Raw genomic sequence first — 26227 nt, forward strand, 5'->3', positions numbered from 1 at the left:
CTAGGACACCATCGGAAGAAGCTTACACCAGCACAGTGTTACTCATGCTCGCTAGGATACTATATGCATGCACTGTCAGAAGAAGCATACACCAGCATCTTGTTGCAAATACCTGCTAGGACACCATCGGAATAAGCTTACACCAGCACAGTGTTACTCATGCTCGCTAGGATACTATATGCATGCACTGTCAGAAGAAGCATACACCAACATCTTGTTGCATATACCTGCTAGGACACCATCGGAAGAAGCTTACACCAGCACAGTGTTACTCATGCTCGCTAGGATACTATATTTATGCACTGTTAGAAGAAGCATACACCAGCATTGTGTTGCATATACCTGCTAGGACACCATCGGAAGAAGCTTACACCAGCACAGTGTTACTCATGCTCGCTAGGATACTATATGCATGCACTGTCAGAAGAAGCATACACCATCATCTTGTTGAAAATACCTGCTAGGACACCATCAGAGGAAGCTTACACCAGCACAGTGTTACTCATGCTCGCTAGGATACTATATGCATGCACTGTCAGAAGAAGCATACACCAGCATCTTGTTGCATATACCTTCTAGGACACCATCGGAAGAAGCTTACACCAGCACAGTGTTACTCATGCTCGCTAGGATACTTTATGCATTCACTGTCAGAAGAAGCATACACCAACATCTTGTTGCATATACCTGCTAGGACACCATCGGAAGAAGCTCACACCAGCACAGTGTTACTCATGCTCGCTAGGATACTATATTTATGCACTGTCAGAAGAAGCATACACCAGCATTGTGTTGCATATACTTGCTAGGACACCATCGGAAGAAGCTTACACCAGCACAGTGTTACTCATGCTCGCTAGGATACTATATTCATGCACTGTCAGAAGAAGCATACACCAGCATCTTTTTGCATTTACCTGCTAGGATACCAAATGAAGAAGCTTACATCAGCACAGTGTTACTTATGTTTGCTAGGATACTATGGCCCGTATTTATACTTTTTTTAGCGCCGCATTTGCGCCGCTTTTTGACGCAAAACGGCGCAATCCTACAAAATACAATGGTATTTTGCAAGTTTGCGCCGTTTTTGCGTCAAAAAACGACGCAAATGCGGCGCAAAAAAAGTATAAATACGGGCCTATATGCATGCACTGTCAGAAGAAACATACACCAGCATTGTGTTGCACATACCTGCTAGGACACCATCGGAAGAAGCTTACACCAGCACAGTGTTACTCATACTCACTAGGATACAATTTGCATGCACTGTCAGAAGGAACATACACCAGCCTCGTATTGCATATACCTGCTAGGACACCATATGAAGAAGCTTACATCAGCACAGTGTTACTTATGCTTGCTAGGACACAATATGCATGCACTGTCAGAAGCATACACCAGCATCTTGTTGCATATACCTGCTAGGACACCATCGGAAGATGCCCTGTAATGTGTCTGTGTCACACCTCATTTGCGGAGTTCACAGCCAGAGACAGGAGCAGAAGCTGCAGCATTGATCACCAGACGGCAACCAGCAATTAGTGCTGTAAGATTATTTGCAAAGGGCTGTGGACTTCTATGTGGCAGGACATTACTCTTGCACTTGGTTGTAAAGAGTTAATTACAAGCTGACCAGTGGAGCCTGCCTCTCTTGTTTTAGTGATTCTATGGCTTACACATCTTTGTTTGAGAGCCTGGAGCTTACCTGTCCATCGGAGGTGCGGTCCACGCCAGGCTGTGTGATGTTCCTGCTGTAATCTGCTGGATGGGCCGGTTCTCCAGCCCGAGGACTCTCCGTGGCCTGGTGATGGGCGTCGAGGTGTGGCCCTGTCCACACTGGCCCATGGCGTTGTTACCCCAGGCGTACACTTCATGACCTAAGGGCAAAGAAGAAGCAGGACCCTGAGAGATGGCTGAGTAGACATGTGGTGCTGTGTGGTGACAGAGGGATGAGAAACAGTGAGGGAGAACAGTGAGCGAAGCACCGACCAACAAGACATTGGCTGCTACTTCCACCTTTTCAATGATGGGTGTTTGTTAGAAATTGGGTCTTTGGTTGGCAGTCAGGTTACCCCCTGTCCAAGCAAGGACCCTCACTCTAGTCAGGGTAAGTCGCACACAATCCAAATTATCCTGTACCCACCCTCTGGTAGCTTGGCACTGAGCAGTCAGGCTTAACTTAGAAGGCAATGTGTAAAGTATTTAGGGCAATAAATCAAACAATAACACCATATAGCACCACAAAAATACACTACACAGTGTTTAGAAAAATATATAGTATTTATCTGATGCAGGTCAAAAACGATTACAATGCAATTAGTAGATGTTGAGATATCACTGTAAAAGTGATATAAGTGTCTTAAGTCTTTTCAAAATACCTAAATGTCTCTAAAAAAACAACAAAGGTCTCTTGCAAGCACAAAGTACCTGGTTCGCATTCAAAATGTCCGCAAGGGACCGCAGAGGAGGCGATGCGTGGAAAACGGGGAGGTGCGTGTTGGTTTCGCCCCTTCGCACACCGACTTGCGTTGTTATTTTTCATGCACGGGAAGGCTTTGCACCGATTTCCGGCACGCAGACTTGGTTCCTCTTCGGGTTGCGGGGTTTTCTGGCTACCCGGGGTCTGTGCGTGGAATCCTGGGCTTGAGGAGTGAAGTCACAAGCACTGTGTTGATCCAGTGGGCGTTGCGTGGAAATTTCTCCGGCACTGCAGGCACTGCGTCGATTCCTCTCTGGAAGTCAGGCTGCGTCATCCCGGGTCGACTGTGCGTCGATCCGGTAGGCCGTGCATCGAAGTTCCGGTCGCAACGCAGGCGCTGCGTCGATCTTCTTGCGAATTTGCGCAGTGTCGTTACGGTTCAGCGTGCGGTAAATTTCTCACCGCGGGACAGACTGTGCATCGTTCTTAGCAGGTTGTGCGTCGAATTTTCGCCGCACAAGGTGTCCAGTTGCAGGAGTGAAGTCTTTTTGGTCCTGAGACTTCAGGGAACAGAAGGCAAGCTCAATCCAAGCCCTTGGAGAGCACTTCTCAGCACAGCCAGGGAGCAGCAAGGCAGCAGGGCAACAGCGAGGCAGCAGTCCTTGTCAGAAAAGCAGTCCCAGTGAGTCCTTTGGGCAGCCAGGCAGTTCCTCTTGGAAGATCTGGTCCAGGGATTCTTCACCAGCAGGTTTCTTGTCCAGAAGTGTCTGTGAGGTAGAGTCTCTACCCCAAGAAGTGTCTAAAGTCTGTGGTTTTGGGTCCTCTTCTTGTACCCATTATGATCTTTGAAGTAGGCTTACTTCAAAGGAAAAGTCTCACTTGTTAGTGAAATCCTGCCTTGCCCAGGCAAGACTTCAGACACACACCAGGGGGTTGGAGCCTGCATTGTGTGAGGGCAGGCACAACCCTTTCAGGTGTGAGTGACCACTCCTCCCCTCCTTCCTAGCACAGATGGCTCATCAGGAAATGCAGACTACACCCCAGCTCCCTTTGTGTCACAGTCTCTAGAGAGATGCAAACAGCCCAACTGTCAAACTAACCCAGGCAGGGAATCCACAAAAAGGCAGAGTCACAGAAATGGTATAAGCAAGAAAATGCTCACTCTCTAAAAGTGGCATTTTCAAACACACAATCTTAAAACCAACTTTACTAAAAGATGTATTTTTAAATTGTGAGTTCAGAGGTCCCAAACGTTTGGGGATGACCCTGCAAAAAGGGCCAGGTCCAACATGACCCCACCAGCCTAAAAACAATCACTTACCTGATGTACTTCCCTGATTGAGGCTATAGAACAAGGACGCAAGCCCACAACAGCAGGGGCGTGTTCCAGTTCTACGCCTTCCTGACTCCAGTTGGATGCCTCTGCCATACTCTCAGGGCCCACTAAATTAACCCATGGGGAACCATTCTCCAGATCTTCAGATACCATCTGTGCAGTACCTAACTTTACTTTGCTCACAGATGTATCCCAATGGGCAGATAGTACCACCAGGGCCAACACAGTGGTGTTGCCCACTCCAACCCCGGGGTGTGACTCTTGTCCACCCCTCAAGGGGTAACTCTGTCCACCAGGACAGAAAGCCACAGTGGCCACTGACAGCTGTCAGGGATGACAGCCAGGCCCCAGGCCTCTCAAAGCTTTCTAACCACTGTGACTGTGGAGAGTGGGGGGCGGTAGACCCAGGTGCTGGGCACCCTTTGACCACTCTTCTTTCCACCAGGTCAGGGATGACAGCCTGACCCTGGTTCTACCCTCTGGGGTTCTGTACCCTCCCTCCTGGAGCGGCACCCTCAGAGTCCAATATTGTCAAAGTGTTTATAGAAGCATCCCTGCACAATTCTTCCACCAGTGCAGGCGTGTTAACCTGAAACTTGTCTTCCCCTCTGGTGCTCTGTACCCTCCCTCCTGGAGCAGCACCCCCAGAGTCCAAAATCATCAGGGTGCTTATAGAAGCAGTCCTGCACAATTCTTCCACCAGTGCAGGAGTGTTAACCCGCAACTGGTCTTCCAACCCGGGTCTGTACCTTCAGGTTGGACTAGGGCCAGGGGTGAGGCTTGCCACCGCCTGCCCTCCCTTCTGGGGTCTGGCACCCCCCAACTCGGAGTGGCCACCTCAGAAGACAACATGGTAGGGGCACTGTTAGCAGTAGCCCCTTCTTCCAGGTCAGGGGGGACACCCTGAACCTGGCCTTCCAGTCCAGGGTCTGTACCCTCAGACTGGACCACTGCCTAGCAAACCAGGACTTTCTGGGAGGGCACACCTACCCCCCCACCAGGTCAGAGTTTACCCTCTGAACCTGGTCCATCAACCCAGAGTCACCACTCTGAGGTAGAACCATTGCCTAGCACACCAGGGCATCTTGGGGGGCACACTGACCCCACCACCAGGCCAGAGTTTAACCCCTGAATTTGGTCATCCAACCCAGGGTCACCACCCTGAGGCTGAACTATTGCCTTGCACGCCAGGCCTCCTGGGGGTAACACTCACCCCCCACAAGGGACACACCATCCCCAAGGGCCACACAAGAGTCTGGCGGGTGCAGGTCTCCTGACCCCTGCCCATCTGGCAGAGCCGGGATCCCCCCCAAACCAGAAATGGTCTCACCTAGGTCATTCCTGGGGGGCTCTGCTCTCAGAGCTGACCCCTGACCCTTCAGGTCCTCCACTGGGGTCCGCAGCCCCCTCTCAACCCTTTGTCTGGACTTCTGCACTCCCTCAATAGGAGTGGTACTGCCAGACACCAGAACTGGTGGGATGCTGGCTACAGCCGACCCCCAAGTTCTTCTGCCACTGTGGGGTCTCCCTCAACAGGTGACCCAACGGTACATGCTAGGCTCCCCTCCTGGTGTTCCCTTATGAAACCCTCCAGGAACTGGGACCGGATCTCGGGCACCCTTGGCCTCAGCCCATCCCCATTCCCTCTCCTCTGAGACTGGACATGGGGTCCCTGTAAGAAAGTACCATCTTTCTTGGCATGTTACCCCCAATTTTACATGTATGTCAGCATGTTTTTGCCTATCTCACTGGGATCCTGCTAGCCAGGACCCCAATGCTCATAATTTGTGGCCTAAATGTGTACACCTGTGTAGTGCCTAACTGTGTTGTGTCACTGAGGCTCTGCTAATCAGAACCTCAGTGCTCATGCTCTCTCTGCCTTTAAATTTGTCACTATAGGCTAGTGACTACATTTACCAATTTCAATTGGCATACTGGAACACCCTTATAATTCCCTAGTATATGGTACCTAGGTACCCAGGGTATTGGGGTTCCAGGAGATCCATATGGGCTGAAGCATTTCTTTTGCCACCCATAGGAAGCTCAGACAAACCTTTACACAAGACTGCCATTGCAGCCTGGGTGAAATAACGCACACGTTATTTCACAGCCATTTTCACTGCACTTAAGTAACTTATAAGTCACCTATATGTCTAACCTTCAATTGCTGAAGGTTAGGTGCAAAGTTACTAAGTGTGAGGGCACCCTTGCACAAGCAAAGGTGCCCCCACATAGTTCAGGGCCATTTCCCCGGACTGTGTGAGTGCGGGGACACCATTACACGTGTGCACTACATATAGGTCAATACCTTTATGTAGCTTCACTATGGTAACTCCGAATATGGCCATGTAACATGTCTAACATTGAATTGTCCCCCCATTCCAAATCTGATATTGGGGAGCCAATTCCATGCATCCCCGGGGCTCCATCATGGACCCCGGGTACTGCCAAACCAGCTCTCTGGGGTTTTCTCTGCAGCTACCACTGCTGCCACCTCACAGACAGGGTTCTGCCCTCCTGGGGTCTGGGCAGCCCAGTCCCAGGATGGCAGAACAAAGCATTTTCTCTGAGAACAGGGTGTTACACCCTCTCTCTTTGGAAATAGGTGTTAAAGGCTGGGGAGGGGTAGTCTCTCCCAGCCTCTGGAAATGCTTTAAAGGGCACAGATGGTGCCCTCCTTGCATAAGCCAGTCTACACTGGTTTAGAGAACCCCCAGTCCCTGATCTGGCACGAAACTGGACAAAGGAAAGGGGAGTGACCACTCCCCTGTCCATCACCACCCCAGGGGTGGTGCCCAGAGCTCCTCCAGTGTGTCTCACACCTCTCCCATCATGTTTTCAGAGGTGTGGGAGCACTCTGGAGGCCTCTGAGTGGCCAGTGCCAGCAGGTGATGTCAGAGACCCCTCCTGATAGGTGCATACCTGACTAGGTGGCCAATCCTCTTCTGAGTGTTATTTAGGGTCTCTCCAGTCGGCTTTTCCTCAGATTACGACTTGCAAGAATTCATCAGGGTTCCTCTGCACTTCTCTCTTCGTCTTCTGCCAAGGATCGACAGCTGACTGCTCCAGGAAACCTGCAAAACTGCAACAAAGTAGCCAGAAGAGTACCAGCGGCATTGTTCTCAACTGTTTCCTGGTGGTGCATGCTCTGGGGGCTGCCTGCCTTCACCCTTCACTGGAAGCCATGGAGAAATCTCCAGTGGGTTGACGGAATCATCCCCCTTCTCCAGCAGGTACCAAACTTCAGCTTCACTGGTACTCTGGGTCCCCTCTCATCCTTATGAGCGTGGCCCCTGGAACACAGGTGGTGGACCCAAGTGACCCAGACTGTCCAGTGGCCCAACTGTCCGAATTTGGAGGAGGTAAGTCCTTGCCGCCCCTCCCCAGACAGTAATCCCGTGCACCATGTGATCTGCAACTACAAAAGCTTCTATGCACATTTACAAGAACTTCTGCATGCACAGCTGAGCCTAGGTCCCCACCACTCTGTCCTGCAATGCTCAGCTTCCTGAGTTGATCTCCGGTGTCGTGGGACCTCTCTTTGCAGCGTTGAGACGACCGCCGTGTTCAGTCTTCTTGAATGCGTGTTCAAGGACTTCTGCGGGTGCTTCCTTCCTGTCCATGGGCTCTCTGCGTTGCTGAGGGCCCCTCTGTCTCCTCTCCCAAGTGGCGACATCCTTGTCCTTCCTGGGCCCGGGCAGCACCCTTTTTCTCCAACGGTGACTCTTGTAGGTAGCAAAGCTTGTTTGTGGTATTTTGCCAAGGAAACAACTCTGCATCCTCCCGTACGCAGTGGGACATCTTTTGCACAAAGAACTTCCCTCCTCCTTTAGTTGTTGCAAAACCTGCAGCTTCTTTCAACCGGAGGCAGCCATTTTGCACCTTCATCCGGGGGTTAGTAAGCTCCTGCCCCCCCCCTGGACACTTTAGCTACTCTTGGACTTAGTCCCCTTCCTTTGCAGGTCTTCAGGTCCAGGAATTCGTCTTCAGTGCTTTGCAGTCTGTTGTGGTCCTTGAAATAATCCTTTATCACAACTTTAATGTGTTTTTGGGGAAAGAGTAGTAATTTACTCCTACTTTTTGGGTGGGGTCTCCTTTACATCCTTAGTGTTTTCTGACACTCCCAGTGACCCTCTACACACTAAACTTGCCTAGGGGTGCATTCGTGGTTCGCATTCCACTTTCTTAGTATATGGTTTGTGTTGCCCCTAGGCCTATTGCATCCTATTGTGTTTTACAGTGTTTGCACTACTTTCTGACTGTTTTACTTACCTGATTTGGTTAGTTGTGTATATTATGTGTATGTTACTTACCTCCTACGGGAGTATATCCTCTGAGATATTGTTGGCACATTGTCACTAAAATAAAGTACCTTTATTTTTAGTAACTATGAGTATTGTCTTTCTTATGAGATAGTACCTATATGATATAAGTGGTATTGCATGAGCTCTGCATGTCTCCTAGTTCAGCCTTGGCTGCTGCTCTGCTATAGCTACCTCTATCAGACTAAGCTGCTAGAACACTATTACTCTACTATTAAGGGATAACTGGACCTGGCACAAGGTATAAGTACCATTGGTACCCACTATAAGCCAGGCCAGCCTCCTACAAGTGTTCTCACAGTTATAAGTAAGTGTGGTGAGTCTAGGTGAGAGTACACATGGTTATAAGTAAGTTTGGTGAGTGTTTAAGTAAGTGTGGTGAATCTAGGTGAGTGCTCACACAGTTTTAAATAAGTGGGTGAGTGTAGGTGAGTGTTCACGCAGTTATTAGTAAGTGGGTGAGTGTAGGTGAGTGTTCACATAGTTATAAGTACGTGGGTGAGTCTAGGTGAGTTGTCACACAGTTATAAGTAAGTGGTTGAGTCTAGGTGAGTGTTCACACAGTTATAAGTAAATGGGTAAGGCTAGCTGAGTGTTCACAGTTATAAGTAAGTGTGGTGAGTCTAGCTGAGTGTTCACTGTACTGTACTGTACTGTAGGAGGCATTGGGGTGACAATTCCATGATCTTAGACATATTACAAGGCCATGTTCGGAGTTACCATTGTGACGCTGTAGTGACCTATGTACAGAGCACGCGTGTAATGGTGTCCCCGCACTCACAAGGTCCGGGGAATTTGCCCTGAACAATGTGGGGGCACCTTTGCTAGTGCCAGGGTGCCCACACACTAAGTAACTTTGCACCCAACCTTCACCAGGTGAAGGTTAGACATATAGGTGACTTATAAGTTACTTACGTGCAGTGGTGAATGGCTGTGAAATAACGTGGACACTATTTCACTCAGGCTGCACTGGCAGGCCTGTGTAAGAATTGTCAGAGCTCCCTATGGGTGGCAAAAGAAATGCTGCAGCCCATAGGGATCTCCTGGAACCCCAATACCCTGGGTGCCTCAGTACCATATACTAGGGAATTATATGGGTGTACCAGTATGCCAATGTGAATTGGTAAATGTAGCCACTAGCCCGTTAGTGACAAATTTGGAAAGCAGAGTGCATAACCACTGATGTTCTGGTTAGCAGAGCCTCAGTGAGACAGTTAGACATCACACAGGGAACACATACAGGGCACATACTTATGAGCACTGGGGCCCTGCCTGGCAGGGTCCCAGTGACACATAGGGCCTGATTCTAACTTTGGAGGACGGTGTTAAACCGTCCCAAAAGTGGCGGATATACCACCTACCGTATTACGAGTCCATTATATCCTATGGAACTCGTAATACGGTAGGTGGTATATCCGCCACTTTTGGGACGGTTTAACACCGTCCTCCAAAGTTAGAATCAGGCCCATAGACTAGAACAACATATATACAGTGAAATATGGGGGTAACATGCCAGGCAAGATGGTACTTTCCTACATTCACACAGTTATAAGTAAGTGGGTGAGTCTAGGTGAGTGTTCACACAGTTATTAGTAAGTGTGGTGAGTCTAGGTGAGTGTTCACACAGTTATAAGTAAGTGTGGTGAGTCTAAGTGAGTGTTCACACGGTTATTAGTAAGTGTGGTGAGTGTTTGCGTAAGTGTGGTGAGTCTAGGTGAGAGTTCACACAGTTAAAAGTAAGTGGGTGAGTCTAGGTGAGTGTTCACACAGTTATAAGTTATAAGTAAGTGTGGTGAGTCTAGGTGAGAGTAAACATGGTTATCAGTAAGTGTGGTGAGTGTTTAAGTAAGTGTGGTGAATCTAGGTGAGTGCTCACACAGTTTTAAATAAGTGGGTGAGTGTAGGTGAGTGTTCACATAGTTATAAGTACGTGGGTGAGTCTAGGTGAGTGGTCACACAGTTATAAGTAAGTGGTTGAGTCTAGGTGAGTGTTCACACAGTTATAAGTAAGTGGGTAAGGCTAGCTGAGTGTTCACAGTTATAAGTAAGTGTGGTGAGTCTAGCTGAGTGTTCACTGTACTGTACTGTACTGTAGGAGGCATTGGGGTGACAATTCCATGATCTTAGACATATTACATGGCCATGTTCGGAGTTACCATTTTGACGCTGTAGTGACCTATGTACAGTGCACGTGTGTAATGGTGTCCCCGCACTCACAAGGTCCGGGGAATTTGCCCTGAACGATGTGGGGGCACCTTGGCTAGTGCCAGGGTGCCCACACACTAAGTAACTTTGCACCCAACCTTCACCAGGTGAAGGTTAGACATATAGGCGACTTATAAGTTACTTAAGTGCAGTGGTGAATGGCTGTGAAATAACGTGGACACTATTTCACTCAGGCTGCACTGGCAGGCCTGTGTAAGAATTGTCAGAGCTCCCTATGGGTGGCAAAAGAAATGCTGCAGCCCATAGGGATCTCCTGGAACCCCAATACCCTGGGTACCTCAGTACCATATACTAGGGAATTATATTGGTGTACCAGTATGCCAATGTGAATTGGTAAATGTAGCCACTAGCCCGTTAGTGACAAATTTGGAAAGCAGAGTGCATAACCACTGAGGTTCTGGTTAGCAGAGCCTCAGTGAGACAGTTAGGCATCACACAGGGAACACATACAGGGCACATACTTATGAGCACTGGGGCCCTGCCTGGCAGGGTCCCAGTGACACATAGACTAGAACAACATATATACAGTGAAATATGGGGGTAACATGCCAGGCAAGATGGTACTTTCCTACATTCAAACAGTTATAGGTAAGTGGGTGAGTCTAGATGAGTGTTCACACAGTTATAAGTAAGTGAGTGAGTCTAGGTGAGTGTTCACACAGTTATAAGCAAGTGGGTGAGTCTGGGTGAGGGTTCACACAGTTATAAGTAAGTGTGGTGAGTCTAGGTGAGTGTTCACACAGTTATAAGTAAGTGTGGTGAGTCTAAGTGAGTGTTCACACGGTTATTAGTAAGTGTGGTGAGTGTTTGCGTAAGTGTGGTGAGTCTAGGTGAGAGTTCACACAGTTAAAAGTAAGTGGGTGAGTCTAGGTGAGTGTTCACACGGTTATAAGTTATAAGTAAGTGTGGTGAGTCTATGTGAGTGTGCACACAGCTATAAGTAAGTGGATGTGTCTAGGTAAGTGCCCACACATTTACAAGTAGGTGTGGTGAGTCTAGGTAAATGTTCACACAATTATAAGTAAGTGGGTGAGTCTAGTTGAGTGTTCACACAGTTAGAAGTGTGGTGAGTCTAGGTGAGTGTTCAAACAGTTATAAGTAAGTGGGTAAGGATGCGTGAGTGTTCACACAGTTATAAGTAAATGTGGTGAGTCTAGGTGAGTGTTCACACAGTTATAAGTAAGTGGGTGAGTTTAGGTGAGGGTTCACACAGTTATAAGTAAGTGTAGTGAGTCTAGGTGAGTGTTCACACAGTTATAAGTAAGTCTGTTGAGTCTGGGTGAGTGTTCACACAGTTATAAGTTAGTGTGGTGTGTCTAGGTGAGTGTTCACACAGTTATAAGTAAGTGGGTGAGTCTAGGTGAGTGTTCACAGTTATATGTAAGTGGGTGAGTCTAGGTAAGTGTTCACACAGTTTTAAGTAAGTAGGTGAGTCTAGGTGAGTGTTCACAAAGTTATAAGTAAGTAGGTGAGTCTAGGTGAGGGTTCACACAGTTATAGGTAAGTGTAGTGAGTCTAGGTGAGTGTTCACACAGTTATAAGTAAGTGTGGTGAGTCAAGGTGAGTGTTCACACAGTTATAAATAAGTGAGTGAGTCTAGTTCAGTGTTCACATAGTTATAAGTAAGTAGGTGAGTCTAGGTGAGAGTTCACACAGTTATCAGTAAGTGGGTGAGTATAGTTGAGGGTTCACAGAGTTATAAGTAAGTGTGGTGAGTCTAGGTGAGTGTTCACACAGTTATAAGTGAGTGGGTGAGTCTAGGTGAGGGTTCACACAGTTATAAGTAAGTGTAGTGAGTCTAGGTGAGTGTTCACACAGTTATAAGTAAGTGTGGTGAGTCAAGGTGAGTGTTCACACAGTTATAAATAAGTGGGCAAGTCTAGGTGAGTGTTCACACAGTTATAAGTAAGTGGGTGAGTCTAAGTGAGTGTTCACGCAGTTTTAAGTAAGTGGGAGAGTCTAGGTGAGTGTTCACACAGTTATTAGTAAGTGTGGTGAGTCTAGGTGAGTGTTCACACAGTTATCAGTAAGTGGGTGAGTCTAGGTGAGGGTTCACACAGTTATAAGTAAGTGTGGTGAGTCTAGGTGAGTGTTCACACAGTTATCAGTAAGTAGATGAGTCCAGGTTAGGGTTCACAAAGTTATAAGTAAGTATAATGAGTCTAGGTGAGTGTTCACACAGTTATAAGTAAGTGGGTGAGTCTAGGTGAGTGTTCACACAGTTATTAGTAAGTGTGGTGAGTCAAGGTGAGTGTTCACACAGTTATATGTAAGTGAGCGAATCTAGGTGAGTGTCCACACAGTTATAAGTAAGTGTAGTGAGTCTAGGTGAGTGTTCACACAGTTATAAGTAGGTGTGGTGAGTCTAGGTGACTGTTCACACAGTTATAAGTAAGTGGGTGAGTCTAGGTGAGGGTTCACACAGTTATAAGTAAGTAGGTGAGTCTAGGTGAGGGTTCACATAGTTATAGGTAAGTGTAGTGAGTCTAGGTGAGTGTTCACACAGTTATAAGTAAATGTGGTGAGACTAGGTGACTGCTCACACAGTTATAAGTAAATGAGCGAGTCTAGGTGAGTGTTCACACAGTTATAAGTAAGTGTGGTGAGTCTAGATGACTGTTCACAGAGTCATAACTAAGTGTAGTGAGTCTAGGTGAGTGTTCACGCAGTTATAAGTAAGTGTAGTGAGTCTAGGTGAGTGTTCACGCAGTTATAAGTAAGTGTGGTGAGTCTAGGTGACTGTTCACACAGTTATAAGTAAGTGGTTGAGTCTAGGAGTGTGTTCACACAGTTATAAGTCAGTGTAGTGAGCCTAGCTGAGTGTTCACAGAGTCATAAGTAAGTGTAGTGAGCCTAGCTGAGTGTTCACAGAGTCATAAGTAAGTGGGTGAGTCTAGGTGAGTGTTCACGCAGTTATAAGTAAGTGTAGTGAGTCTAGGTGAGTGTTCATGCAGTTATAAGAAAGTGTAGTGAGTCTAGGTGAGTGTTCACACAGTTATAAGTAAGTGGGTGAGTCTAGGTGAGTGTTCACACAGTTGTAAGTAAGTGGGTGAGTCTAGGTGAGTGTTCACGCAGTTATTAGTAAGTGGGTGAGTCTAGGTGAGTGTTCACACAGTTATAAGTAAGTGGGTGAGTCTAGGTGTGTGTTCAGACAGTTATAAGTAAGTGGGTGAGTCTAGGTGAGTGTTCACGCAGTTATAAGTAAGTGGGTGAGTCTAGGTGAGTGTTCACGCAGTTATAAGTAAGTGGGTGAGTCTAGGTGAGTGTTCATGCAGTTATAAGTAAGTGGGTGACTCTAGGTGAGTGTTCACGCAGTTATTAGTAAGTGGGTGAGTCTAGGTGTGTGTTCACACAGTTATAAGTAAGTGGGTGAGTCTAGGTGAGTGTTCACACAGTTATAAGTAAGTGGGTGACTCTAGGTGAGTGTTCACGCAGTTATTAGTAAGTGGGTGAGTCTAGGTGTGTGTTCACACAGTTATAAGTAAGTGGGTGAGTCTAGGTGAGTGTTCACACAGTTATAAGTAAGTGGGTGAGTCTAGGTGAGTGTTCACGCAGTTATTAGTAAGTGGGTGAGTCTAGGTGAGTGTTCACACAGTTATAAGTAAGTGGGTGAGTCTAGGTGAGTGTTCACGCAGTTATTAGTAAGTGGGTGAGTCTAGATGAGTGTTCACACAGTTATAAGTAAGTGGGTGAGTCTAGGTGAGTGTTCACGCAGTTATTAGTAAGTGGGTGAGTCTAGGTGAGTGTTCACTAGGTGAGGGTTCACACAGTTATAAGTAAGTAGGTGAGTCTGGGTGAGTGTTCACACAGTTATAAGTAAGTGGGTGAGTCTAGGTGAGTAATGTGGCAAGAGTTACCTTGGGAGAGGGCGAGGCAGTGGCTGTCTCCACAGGAAATGTCGATTATTTTGATGGCTCTCAGGTCCTCGATTGGCTGCGGTCTCAGGACCATTAACTCAGACGAGCCACATCCGAGACAGGCACCCCAGCCCCAGGCAAAGACCTGCAGAGACCAGAGGGGGAAAGAAGCAGAACCAATCAACGAGGGATCCTGGGACGAAAGTGAGTGCGACCAGAGAGGGAGCGAGACAGCAGGCGGGAACAAGGAGAGTCAGAGACAGCGGAGAGGGAGCGCAAGAGCAGAGAGAGCAAGAGAGAGCGAGAGAGAGAAAGGGAGAGCCGAGAGTGTGAGAGAGAGTAAGACCAAGCAGGAGGTAAAAGAGAGAGCCAGAGAGAGCGAGAGAGACACAGAGAGAGAGAGCAGAGAGAGCCAGAGACAGCAAGAAAGAGGAAGCGAGAGCAGAGTGCGAGAGAGAGCCAGAGAGCAAGAAAGAGGAAAAAGGAGCGAGAGAGAGCAGAGAGAGACAGAGAGAGCAAGAGAGAGCAAGAGACCATAGAGCGAGACAGCAAGAGGGAACAGTGAGAGCAGAGAGAGCAAGAGAGAGCAGATAGAGTGAGAGAGCAAGAGAGAGCTGAGAGAGCACGAGAGAAAGAAAGCAGAGAGAGTGAGAGGACAAAAGAGAGTGAGAGTCCTAGACAGAGCTGATAAAGAACAAAAAAGCAGAGTGAGGGAAAGAGCAAGAGAGAACAGAGAAAAAGAGAGTAGACAGAGGAGAGAAGAAAGAGAGAGAGCAGGCCGGAAAGAGCAGAGAGTGAGAGGGGAAGAAAAAGCAGGCAGAGCAGAATGAGCGGGAGAGAGCAAAGAGAGCGCAGAGAGAGAGAGAGAGGGCGAGAATGCAGAGAGAGCGAGAGCACAAGAGAGAGCGGAGAGAACACAGAGAGCAAGAGAGCAGAGAGAGAGATAGCGAGATAGAGAGAGTGAAAGAGAGAGAGAGCGAGAGTGAGAAAGAGAGGGAGAGAGGGAGGAAGAGAGCGAGTGACAGATGGGGAGAGCGAGCGAGAGAGCGAGACAAAGAGAGAGAGAATAAGAAATGGAGAGGGACAGAGAAAGAGACAGGGAGACAAAGAGAGCACAAGAGGGAGGGAGAGAGAGAGAGAGAGAGAAAGAGAGAGAGAGAAAAACAAGGAGAGTGAGAGCGAGCGAGACAGCAAGAGAGCGAGACAAAGAGAGAGTGAGAGAGAAAGAGACAGGGAGACAAAGAGAGCACAAGAGGGAGGGAGAGAGAGAGAGAGAGAGAAAGAGAGAGAGAAACAAGGAGAGTGAGAGCGAGCGAGAGAGCGAGAGAAAGAGAGAGCGAGAGAGCGAGAGAGAAAGAGGGACCGAGAGAGACAGAGAGCGAAATGGCGAAAGAGAGAGAGAATAGAGAGAGCGTGAGTGAGACAGAGGGAGAAAGAGAGAAAGAGGGAGCGAGAGAGAGGGGCCACAGAGAAGACAGTAAAGAGGGAGGTAGAAGCAGTCACAGACATGCGAAGGACACTGTCGCTTCTGCGCATGCGCTGGCGCCAAGATGGGGTGTGCACGGCCCTGCAAACACAAGTGGAATCACTCATCTCATGACGTGGACGGTGCTATTGGTAACACGTGCCCAGGACACTTCATGCTGTCAAGCACCTGCCCATTCCTCCGCCCCCACTGGCACTCTGCATGGTGCCAGGAGCCTTATCATAGACAGTGCCCTGGGGAAGCAACTTGTGTACGGTGTGTGAACCCCCGGGGTACTCTGGTGTTAGACGGGGGGCCCCAGATGCTTGCATGGCTTCTTCTGTAATAGGAATCCTGCGCTAAATGTGCACCTCTGCGGTCCAAGAAGCTGTGCCCTCATTGGTATATGGATGTGGCCTGCTGGGGAGATAATCTGTAGTCTTGGCATCCTCACAGTATTATGGACATGGGCACAGAGGCAGAAACCATCAGAAGGTACACTGTGTGCCACCTAAAGGTGGTGCACCGTCAGCGTGCCCCCAGGAGTGTCCCTTGGGAGGGGGAGACAGGAATCCCAGGGACCACCAGGAACTGCCCTGTGAGTGGATGAAGTCACTCACTGCACCTGCCTACAGGGGTCATCTCTGCCCCTGCTTCGAAACCTAGGCCGCGGCCCAGACTGCACTTTGAAAGGGAGACTGGTAGCTTCAAGGTGCCAGCGCCTCTGCGGTGTTGTAGTTGGCATCAGCATTAAGGGGCCCTGTTATGTCTTCCCACCCTCTCTTTTCTCATGGGACTTCCCTTTGGCTTTGCTGGTGGCCTTCTAACCCTGACTATTGCTGCTGTGGGGCCTGGTGTGCGGCCTCACTCAGGTCTCTGAGACAGACAGTGTGCACCCCCGCCTTTCCCCACATGCACCTCCTCTCAGCGCCAGTTTTAGGCCCCATTTCTAAACACAAGGAGCACTGAGTTCATCCTCACTACACCGTCTACCGCTTTGATGCTGCAGGTTGAACCGGTGAGCAAGCCCTCTTCACGGCGCTGAGTGGAAGCTGTGGGTGGAGCGTCTGGAAATCTCCTGGGGTGGCAGATGGAAGGGAAGGACCACTGCGTCTTGATCAAGCTAATGAGGGCATCTTCAAGCTGTTCCACACTCTCAAGGAGGCAGAACCACCTCCTACCTACTCTACGACAGCTGCAGCACTCGGGCTCAGAGTCACAAGAAAGTGGCACAGAGAGGCCCGGCGTCACTTGTGAGAGAGCGTAGTTTAAATATTACATATACTAGACCTGAAATGCATATTAACCATGCTACATAGAAAACGACAATAATTAGAGTAATGTTTGAACATGCATTCGAAATTCAAATATAATGTGTGTGGACAATTATATACGTAAGCTAATAATGATAAGTAAAACTGTTCTTGCTATGATTTGTATTGACATTTGTGATATCGTGTTCGTACTAAAAGCTTATGGGCCTGAAGTTAGCATGAGCTGCAGTTTAGATGCCTGGCTCTCATATTAAAGGCATTTTCTTTCTGTTTTCCAGTGTGCTGACTTACAAAGGGCCATGACCCTGCAAATGTTCTTTTCTTCCAGCTCGGTAGATGCATGTATCTTTTATAATTCCGTTCCCATCCGCATGCCTACTGCTTTAGTATAAATTTTATGTGGTAAATTGAAACAAATGTAGACTAATGAAATGTACAAGGACGTTTAAACCATGGACAAAGGAACTCATGACCCGAGAAGACGTGCCAAAACCGTGAAGAAATCACCGGACGTGCCCCCTCCGAAGACGTCAATTACGAAGACCAATCAAAGTGTTATGAATTATCGTGGGGTGACAATTGGGATTACTTAATGTATAATTTGATAGGTTAAAGATAGTGGGGTATAACAAATGTCCAATAGAATTTTGGGGGAAGGTATTACGAAAAAGGGATAAAAACCCATGTCACAGAAGGGTCGGGGAACTAGGTAGGGAATGCTATTGATTTTATCCAGAAACTCTGTCACTCTGTTTGGTGACTTTGAGTCTTAATAAATCATCCTCACCCATAGACTGCCCTTTACACTTCTCCTCCTTATGAGGAAAGTGTACCCTGTCCTTTAGGCGAGTTTGACTGATGGCGAATTAACTGATGTCCTGAAGACGAAGACTGATCCTGTGTGCTGACCCAATCCTTGGAGGGTAATTATGACAATGCAATTTGTAATTTGTCTGTTTGCTTTTCCTTTCTAGGTACCAACTGCTTGTTTTGTTAGAGACCATAGCTAGATGTTTTCCAAATTGGTGTTCTAAATTGTTTTGCATGAAGTCCAACATGCTGATGCTAATCTGTGGATAGGATAGGAGTTCACTTTGACTGACGCAAATTGACAAATGACTGACATTGTGCCATGCTGAACTGGGACTTACGTGATATTTGTTGTATTCTAATCTATGTTCACACCGTGCTATATTCTTATGCTTGTGATGCTTGCATTGATGAAATCTTATCATAGTTGCCATATTGTGACTATACTCTTATGCTTCCTGGTATTGAGATTAACTCTTCTGCTCGTAGATTGTAACTAATAGGGAATAAAATTCATAAAATTCTAACAAGAGGTGTGGTTATTTATGGCTGAAAGGTCATGATTGCGTCGACAATTTGATTAATGTCTTTATCCAAAGTGAAATACATTGTGGTAGTGAACATTGATGACATCATAGAGATATTTCTTGACATATTGATCAGTTATCTCGTCCTATGGTGTCTCACTACTGGGTCACAAGATTCATTGGCCTTAAACGAGTCCTAATGTGTATAAATTGACATAAAAGGACGCGTTAACAGTTCTGGTAGCAGAGCGACGGTTTTGGCCCTTGGGGGCCCTAGGACGGAGAATCATTGTTTAATTTGTTTTTCTGTGATAATGCAAATTGGAGGTATGATGGGTTTCTAAGTTCACCATGACTTTCCCGGGATCTTGGAGCCTGCCTAAGTGAGTTGGGAATGTTCTCGGTGCCATAATGTGTGTGGTTTAGGGTTTTTGCGCTTGCTTAGCTTATGCCTTTTGCAGGTGATTGTGGAAATCTGTGTGTATCTAGGCCAATTGAATGTTAATTTAGTAGGGGTGGGCGTACTCCGCAGTATGAAAGTAGGGAAGTCGGCGTACTTCATATGAGTGTGGCGCTTAGTGCTCAAAATTATCCACGTGGTTGGTTGTTTATGTACGGACCTGTCGAGGTCTAAGACTCCGGAGTATGTTGACAAGTGTAGGAGACACTTGGATTTATGTTGTAATCTGTGCGGTTTAATAGGTCAATCGGGAGTGGTTGACAAATCAAGTTTGAATTGAAATGTATGTGTGAAACCTTCGATGGAGATTTGGAAAGTTCTAAACTGCACTAGGATGAGCCATTGAGAAGTCGAGAGAAGAGTTTGCGGGTCGAATTCTGCTTGCGTATGCGGGACTGAGAAGGAGAGAGTAGCGGCTGAGGCTTCAAGTGAAATCTCCGTAAAGTTCTGAAGCGAATGTGTTACCTTTCCTGTAGTAAACCGGCAGATTTGTGTTGTCATTTAAGGTGCTCGCAGTAATTTGCATTAGTTTGTGTGGGTTTAGTAAGGAGTGGACGAGCCGCAAGACTTTGTCAGCTGCAGTGTGTGTGAGTGTGACATCAGTGGTGCCGCGCTGAGATAGGTCAGTTGTCGAGAGGGGTCGCGCACGGATTGGCTGCCGTCCGTGAGAGACAATAGGTTGAGAAAGGTGGGTGAAGAGTGTCCTGAGAAACTAAGTCACTTCTGATTAAAATACAAATAAAAATAATTTTGTCAAAGCATTCAAAAGCGCTCTGAAGGGAGACGTATACATCGTAGCGACTGAGGGGGAGCCTACACCACCTGAGGGTACTCCAGCTTATATAGTTATGGAAGAAAAGGGTGTCGCGCCTTGTTTATGGATGAAACAGTGGCGCAAATTAACTGAGAAAGAGGGATGTTTAGCATTCCCAGAACATGGGACATTCAATCCGAGGATCCTAGAAAATTTGAGGTGGATGTTAAGTACACAGAAACCACCTCCAAGGCCAGCACAATACGAGGCTTTAGCAGTTTGGGATCTAATGGCTCTTAAACAGAGGCAAGAAAAGTTTCAGAGAAGACTGATAAGGGCAGAAAATCTTATGCCGAAGCTAGATGGGATAATGAGAGTAAAATGTGGAGAAGAGGAATTGTCAATGGAATAAAATTGTTTCCAGCAATAGCACAGGGAGAAGAAACACAGGGAAAGAAAGCCTCCTGTAAGACAGATAAGGACTCGAACAATTCTAAAGAGAATAAGAGACCATGTGTAGGAGGCTGGACTGGCTTGTAGTGAGTACCAAGGGGTACTTGCACCTTGCACCAGGCCCAGTTATCCCTTATTAGTGTATAGGGTGTCTAGCAGCTTAGGCTGATAGATAATGGTAGGTTAGCAAAGCAGCTCAGGCTGAACTAGGAGACGTGTGAAGCTACTACAGTACCACTTAGTGTCATATGCACAATATCATAAGAAAACACAATACACAGTTATACTAAAAATAAAGGTACTTTATTTTTATGACAATATGCCAAAGTATCTTAGAGTGTACCCTCAGTGAGAGGATAGGAAATATACACAAGATATATATACACAATAGCAAAAATATGCAGTATAGTCTTAGAAAACAGTGCAAACAATGTATAGTTACAATAGGATGCAATGGGGAAACATAGGGATAGGGGCAACACAAACCATATACTCCAGAAGTGGAATGCGAACCACGAATGGACCCCAAACCTATGTGACCTTGTAGAGGGTCGCTGGGACTATTAGAAAATAGTGAGAGTTAGAAAAATAACCCTCCCCAAGACCCTGAAAAGTGAGTGCAAAGTGCACCAAAGTTCCCCTAAGGACAAAATAGTCGTGTTAGAGGGAGAATGCAAGGAAAACACAAATCAGCAATGCAACAACGATGGATTCCTGTGTGAAGGTACCTGTGGAGCAAGGGGACCAAGTCCAAAAGTCACAAGCAGCTCGGAGGTGGGCAGATGCCCAAGAAATGCCAGCGGTTGGTGCAAAGAAGCTCTTACTAGGCTGAAGAACTGTGAATACTGCAGGAACGACAAGGGCTAGAGACTTCCCCTTTGGAGGATGGATCCCCCACGCCTTGGAGAGTCGTGCAGAAGTGTTTTCCCGCTGGATGGACGCCAACAAGCCTTGCTACACGCAAATCGTGCGTTTGGCGTTTTTGGACGCTGCTGGGGCCCAGGAGGGACCAGGAGGTCGCAAATTGGACCTGCAGAGAGAGGGGACGTCGAGCAAGACAAGGAGCCCTCACTGAAGCAGGTAGCACCCGGAGAAGTGCCAAAAACAGGCACTACGAGGATGCGTGAAACGGTGCTCGCTGAAGTTGCACAAAGGAGTCCCACGTCGCCGGAGACCAACTTAGAAAGTCGTGCAATGCAGGTTAGAGTGCCGTGGACCCAGGCTTGGCTGTGCACACAGGATTTCCGCCGGAAGTGCACAGGGGCCGGAGAAGCTTGCAAAGTCGCGGTTCCCAGCAATGCAGCCCAGCGAGGTGAGGCAAGGACTTACCTCCACCAAACTCGGGCTGAAGAGTCACTGGACTGTGGGAGTCACTTGGACGGTGTCGCTGGATTCGAGGGACCTCGCTCGTCGTGCTGAGAGGAGACCCAAGGGACCGGAGATGCAGCTTTTTGGTGCCTGCGGTTGCAGGGGGAAGATTCCGTCGACCCACGGGAGATTTCTTCGGAGCTTCTGGTGCAGAGAGGAGGCAGACTACCCCCACAGCATGCACAAGCAGGAAAACAGTCGAGAAGGCGGCAGGATCAGCGTTACAGAGTTGCAGTAGTCGTCTTTGCTACTATGTTGCAGGTTTGCAGGCTTCCAGCGCGGTCAGCGGTCGATTCCTTATCAGAAGGTGAAGAGGGAGATGCAGAGGAACTCGGCTGAGCTCATGCATTCGTTATCTAAAGTTTCCCCAGAGACAGAGACCCTAAATAGCCAGAAAAGAGGGTTTGGCTACCTAGGAGAGAGGAAAGGCTACTAACACCTGAAGGAGCCTATCAGCAGGAGTCTCTGACGTCACCTGGTGGCACTGGCCACTCAGAGCAGTCCAGTGTGCCAGCAGCACCTCTGTTTCCAAGATGGCAGAGGTCTGGAGCACACTGGAGGAGCTCTGGACACCTCCCAGGGGAGGTGCAGGTCAGGGGAGTGGTCACTCCCCTTTCCTTTGTCCAGTTTCGCGCCAGAGCAGGGGCTAAGGGGTCCCTGAACCGGTGTAGACTGGCTTATGCAGAATTGGGCACATCTGTGCCCAACAAAGCATTTCCAGAGGCTGGGGGAGGCTACTCCTCCCCTGCCTTCACACCATTTTCCAAAGGGAGAGGGTGTCACACCCTCTCTCAGAGGAAGTTCTTTGTTCTGCCATCCTGGGCCAGGCCTGGCTGGACCGCAGGAGGGCAGCTGCCTGTCTGAGGGGTTGGCAGCAGCAGCAGCTGCAGAGAAACCCCAGGAAGGGCAGTCTGGCAGTACCAGGGTCTGTGCTACAGACCACTGGGATCATGGAATTGTCCCAACAATGCCAGGATGGCATAGAGGGGGCAATTCCATGATCATAGACATGTTACATGGCCATATTCGGAGTTACCATGGTGAAGCTACATATAGGTAGTGACCTATATGTAGTGCACGCGTGTAATGGTGTCCCCGCACTCACAAAGTTCAGTGAATTGGCTCTGAACAATGTGGGGGCACCTTGGCTAGTGCCAGGGTGCCCTCACACTAAGTAACTTTGCACCTAACCTTTACCAGGTAAAGGTTTAGACATATAGGTGACTTATAAGTTACTTAAGTGCAGTGTAAAATGGCTGTGAAATAACGTGGACGTTATTTCACTCAGGCTGCAGTGGCAGGCCTGTGTAAGAATTGTCAGAGCTCCCTATGGGTGGCAAAAGAAATGCTGCAGCCCATAGGGATCTCCTGGAACCCCAATACCCTGGGTACCTCAGTACCATATACTAGGGAATTATAAGGGTGTTCCAGTAAGCCAATGTAAATTGGTAAAATTGGTCACTAGCCTGTTAGTGACAATTTGAAAGTAATGAGAGAGCATAACCACTGAGGTTCTGGTTAGCAGAGCCTCAGTGAGACAGTTAGGCACCACACAGGGAACATATACATGCACACCTATGAGCACTGGGGCCCTGTGTGACAGGGTCCCAGTGACACATACATATAGGCCACAAACCTATGAGCACTGGGGTCCTGACCAGCAGGATCCCAGTGACACATAACAACCATACTGAAAACATAGTGTTTTCACTATGAGCACTGAGGCCTGGCTATCAGGATCCCAGTGAGACAGTGAAAACAGTGACAAACATCCTGACATACACTCACAAACAGGCCAAAAGTGGGGGTAACAAGGCTAGAAAGAGGCTACCTTCTCACACAACCCCCCCCAAACGAAGGACAATAAGGCTAACCTTGGCCAGTTGAGACTTTATTGTCTAAGTGGTGATAAGTAGAGAGTAGCTCTGCAATAGACTGGTTACTCCCTTTATCATCCACTATATGGTTACTTCCCTGTGGGGATGTAAACCACCCTGTTTGAAGTTTTTTAGCTAACCAACAATGTGAAGATGTATTTTCAGAGTTTCTATCAGTAAGTTTTAGTTTAGAGCAGTGGGAATTATCCACTGAACCTATTTGTAATGATGGAAATGCCAGACAGGGATGCTGTCTCAGTAAAGCCATAGCTGGACAAAAACTTTGTCCATTTGGCTGGAAGAGAGAACAGGGATGCTGTTTCTCTTGAGTTGGAGCAGGGCAGGGATGCTGTCCTATGAGCTCCACACTAGGGCAGGGATGCTGTCCTAAGTGTTGTGAGGCAGTACAGGGTTTCTGCACTAAAGTTTCTCTGGGAGGGTTGGAGGGATGCTCCATGTTAACTAAAATGGTGCTCTTTTTGTCACCAATGTTAGTTATCCCACAGAGAGGTACTTCTACCTCAGGGAGTCCAGCTATGCCAGCTGATGATTCCCTTGGAATAGGTGCCACCCCAGGAGAGGTTTCTCCCACCACAGGAATAGTATCCTGAATGGTAGGGTGGTTAGGGGATACTGTGATACCCTTTTTACCTGTTGATGGAGAGGGATCCTGAGTTTTCAGGCCTTCTCTCCTTTGCTTTTTCATTTCACTTGAAATGAGAGGGAACAATTCCTCAGGGATGCCCAGCATTGCTGCATGGGCATAAAACTCTACATCAGCCCAACCTGAGGCCTCTAGGTCATTACCTAAGAGACAGTCTACAGGTAAGCTAGGTGATACCACCACCTGCTTAGGGCCAGTAACTCCACCCCAACTAAACTGAATTATAGCTAAGGGAAGAAACTTAGTGGAGTTATGGACATCAATAATCTTATACTGTTGTCCAATGATGTGTTGTTCAGGAGGCACTAGGTTTTCAGTCACCAAAGTGAAACTGGCACCTGTGTCCCTGTAGGCCAAGGCCTCAACACCATTTATTGAAACTGTCTGCCTGTACTTATCCATTGTAAGGGGACAAGCAGCCAGTGTGGCAAGGCCAATGCCACTAGGTGTGACAGAAACTGTCTTGGGACTGATGACATCAGTTTCCACTATGGACCCATAAGTGAACCCAACTACACCCTTTGCTTGACTGTTGCCAGCAGTCCCACCACTAGTACCACTACTGCTAGGGGCACTAGAGCTTGATGTATTAGTGGTGGTAGGCTCAGGGGGTTTACCTGGACAGGACTTATCCCCTGGCCTATGGCCTCTATTTTTACACACAAAGCACCAAGGCTTTTTAATGTGTGCAGGTTGGGAAGAAGAGGAAGAATTTGTTTTATCCCCACCCTCTGAAGAGTGTTTAAGATTTGAAGTGGGATCTTTGGTTTTACCCTTATCCCCATGCTTATCTTGAGATTTTTCACCATCTTTCTTCTTATTGCCATCTTTGTCACCCCCTGTATGAACTTTTCTGTTCACCCTTGTTCTGACCCATTTGTCTGCCTTCTTTCCCAATTCTTGGGGAGAGGTCAGATCAGAGTCTACCAGGTACTGGTGCAACAAATCAGACACACAATTATTAAGTATATGCTCTCTCAGGATTGTGTTATACAGGCTTTCATAATCAGTAACTTTACTGCCATGTAACCACCCCTCCAAGGCCTTCACTGAATGGTCAATGAAATCAACCCAGTCTTGTGAAGACTCCTTTTTGGTCTCTCTGAACTTTATCCTGTACTGTTCAGTGGTTAAGCCATAACCATCCAGGAGTGCATTCTTAAGAACTGTAAAATTATTGGCATCACTTTCTTTCACAGTAAGGAGTCTATCCCTACCCTTTCCACTAAATGATAGCCATAGGATAGCAGCCCACTGCTTTTGAGGGACATCCTGTACAGCACAGGCCCTCTCAAGTGCAGCAAACCACTTGTTAATGTCATCCCCCTCCTTATAAGGGGGAACTATCTTGTGCAGATTCCTGGAATCATGCTCTTTTGCAGGATGACTATGGGGAATACTGCTGCTGCCACCATGGGTATCTAAACCCAACTTCTGTCTTTCCTTCTCTACTTCTAAAGACTGTCTATCCAAATCCAGCTGTTGCTTCTTGAGCTTCAGTCTGGTCTGTTCCACTCTCAATCTATTGAGCTCCCTTTCTAACAATCTGTCATCAGGGTGGGTGGGAGGGACATTTCTAGATACAGAGGTATGATGGGAATGAACAGAAGGAGACCTGTCCCTTACAGAGGGCACCCTAACAGCTTGGCTACCAGTATAATGTGAGAGCACACCATTAGTATGGTGTGATTCAACCTCTGTACCAACTATGCTAGACTGTCTAGTAATGGGCAGGCTGAGAAGTTTCTTTCCTGAACCTTTTCCTGGGGGAGTCCCTGGATCAGATTGAGAACCATTAGCTACTTTTTCTACAGATTGGGCACTTATGGCCTTATCCTGTACTCTAAGCATATTAATTAACAGTTCTAAGGAAGGATTCTTCCCTACACTCAAACCTCTCTCTATGCAGAGACTCCTTGCTCCTTTCCAGCTAAGGTGATCATATGCAAGTTTGGACAGTTCAACATTTTGGCCTGTGCCAGACATTTTTAGAGAGAGTTAAAGTGAAAGAGAAAAAAGTTTTCAGAACTTTTTGGAAAGACAGAAAAAAACTTTTTAAACTTTTAAGAACTTTTTGAAAGTTTTAGAAGTACTTTTCAGCACTTAGAAAAGAGTGCAAAGAGGAAATGCAAAACTTTTTGGCTATGTGTATATACACTGACCTTGTTTTGTATATTTTTCTCTTATGAAAAGTACAATGACAAGAGTGGTAAGTAGTCTCAAGCACTTATCCCACCACTGCACAACCAATGTAGGAGGCTGGACTGGCTTGTAGTGAGTACCAAGGGGTACTTGCACCTTGCACCAGGCCCAGTTATCCCTTATTAGTGTATAGGGTGTCTAGCAGCTTAGGCTGATAGATAATGGTAGGTTAGCAAAGCAGCTCAGGCTGAACTAGGAGACGTGTGAAGCTAC

The 26227-nt window shown here is 47.4% G+C and overlaps 1 protein-coding gene across 1 annotated transcript in view; it reads right to left on the reverse strand.

The window, feature by feature from the left end:
* Positions 1-26227, reverse strand: part of LOC138257190 (probable E3 ubiquitin-protein ligase HERC1) — an 805868-nt gene that overhangs the window by 618757 nt on the left and 160884 nt on the right. The window contains exons 9-10 of the mRNA XM_069205891.1: positions 14161-14305; positions 1706-1877 (exon numbers count right to left, since the gene is read on the reverse strand). Coding sequence (XP_069061992.1) covers positions 1706-1877; positions 14161-14305 — 317 coding nt within the window. The remainder of the gene's footprint in view (positions 1-1705; positions 1878-14160; positions 14306-26227) is intronic.

This window comes from Pleurodeles waltl, chromosome 1_2 (genome assembly GCF_031143425.1).
Source record: "Pleurodeles waltl isolate 20211129_DDA chromosome 1_2, aPleWal1.hap1.20221129, whole genome shotgun sequence".
Lineage (NCBI taxonomy): Eukaryota > Metazoa > Chordata > Amphibia > Caudata > Salamandridae > Pleurodeles > Pleurodeles waltl.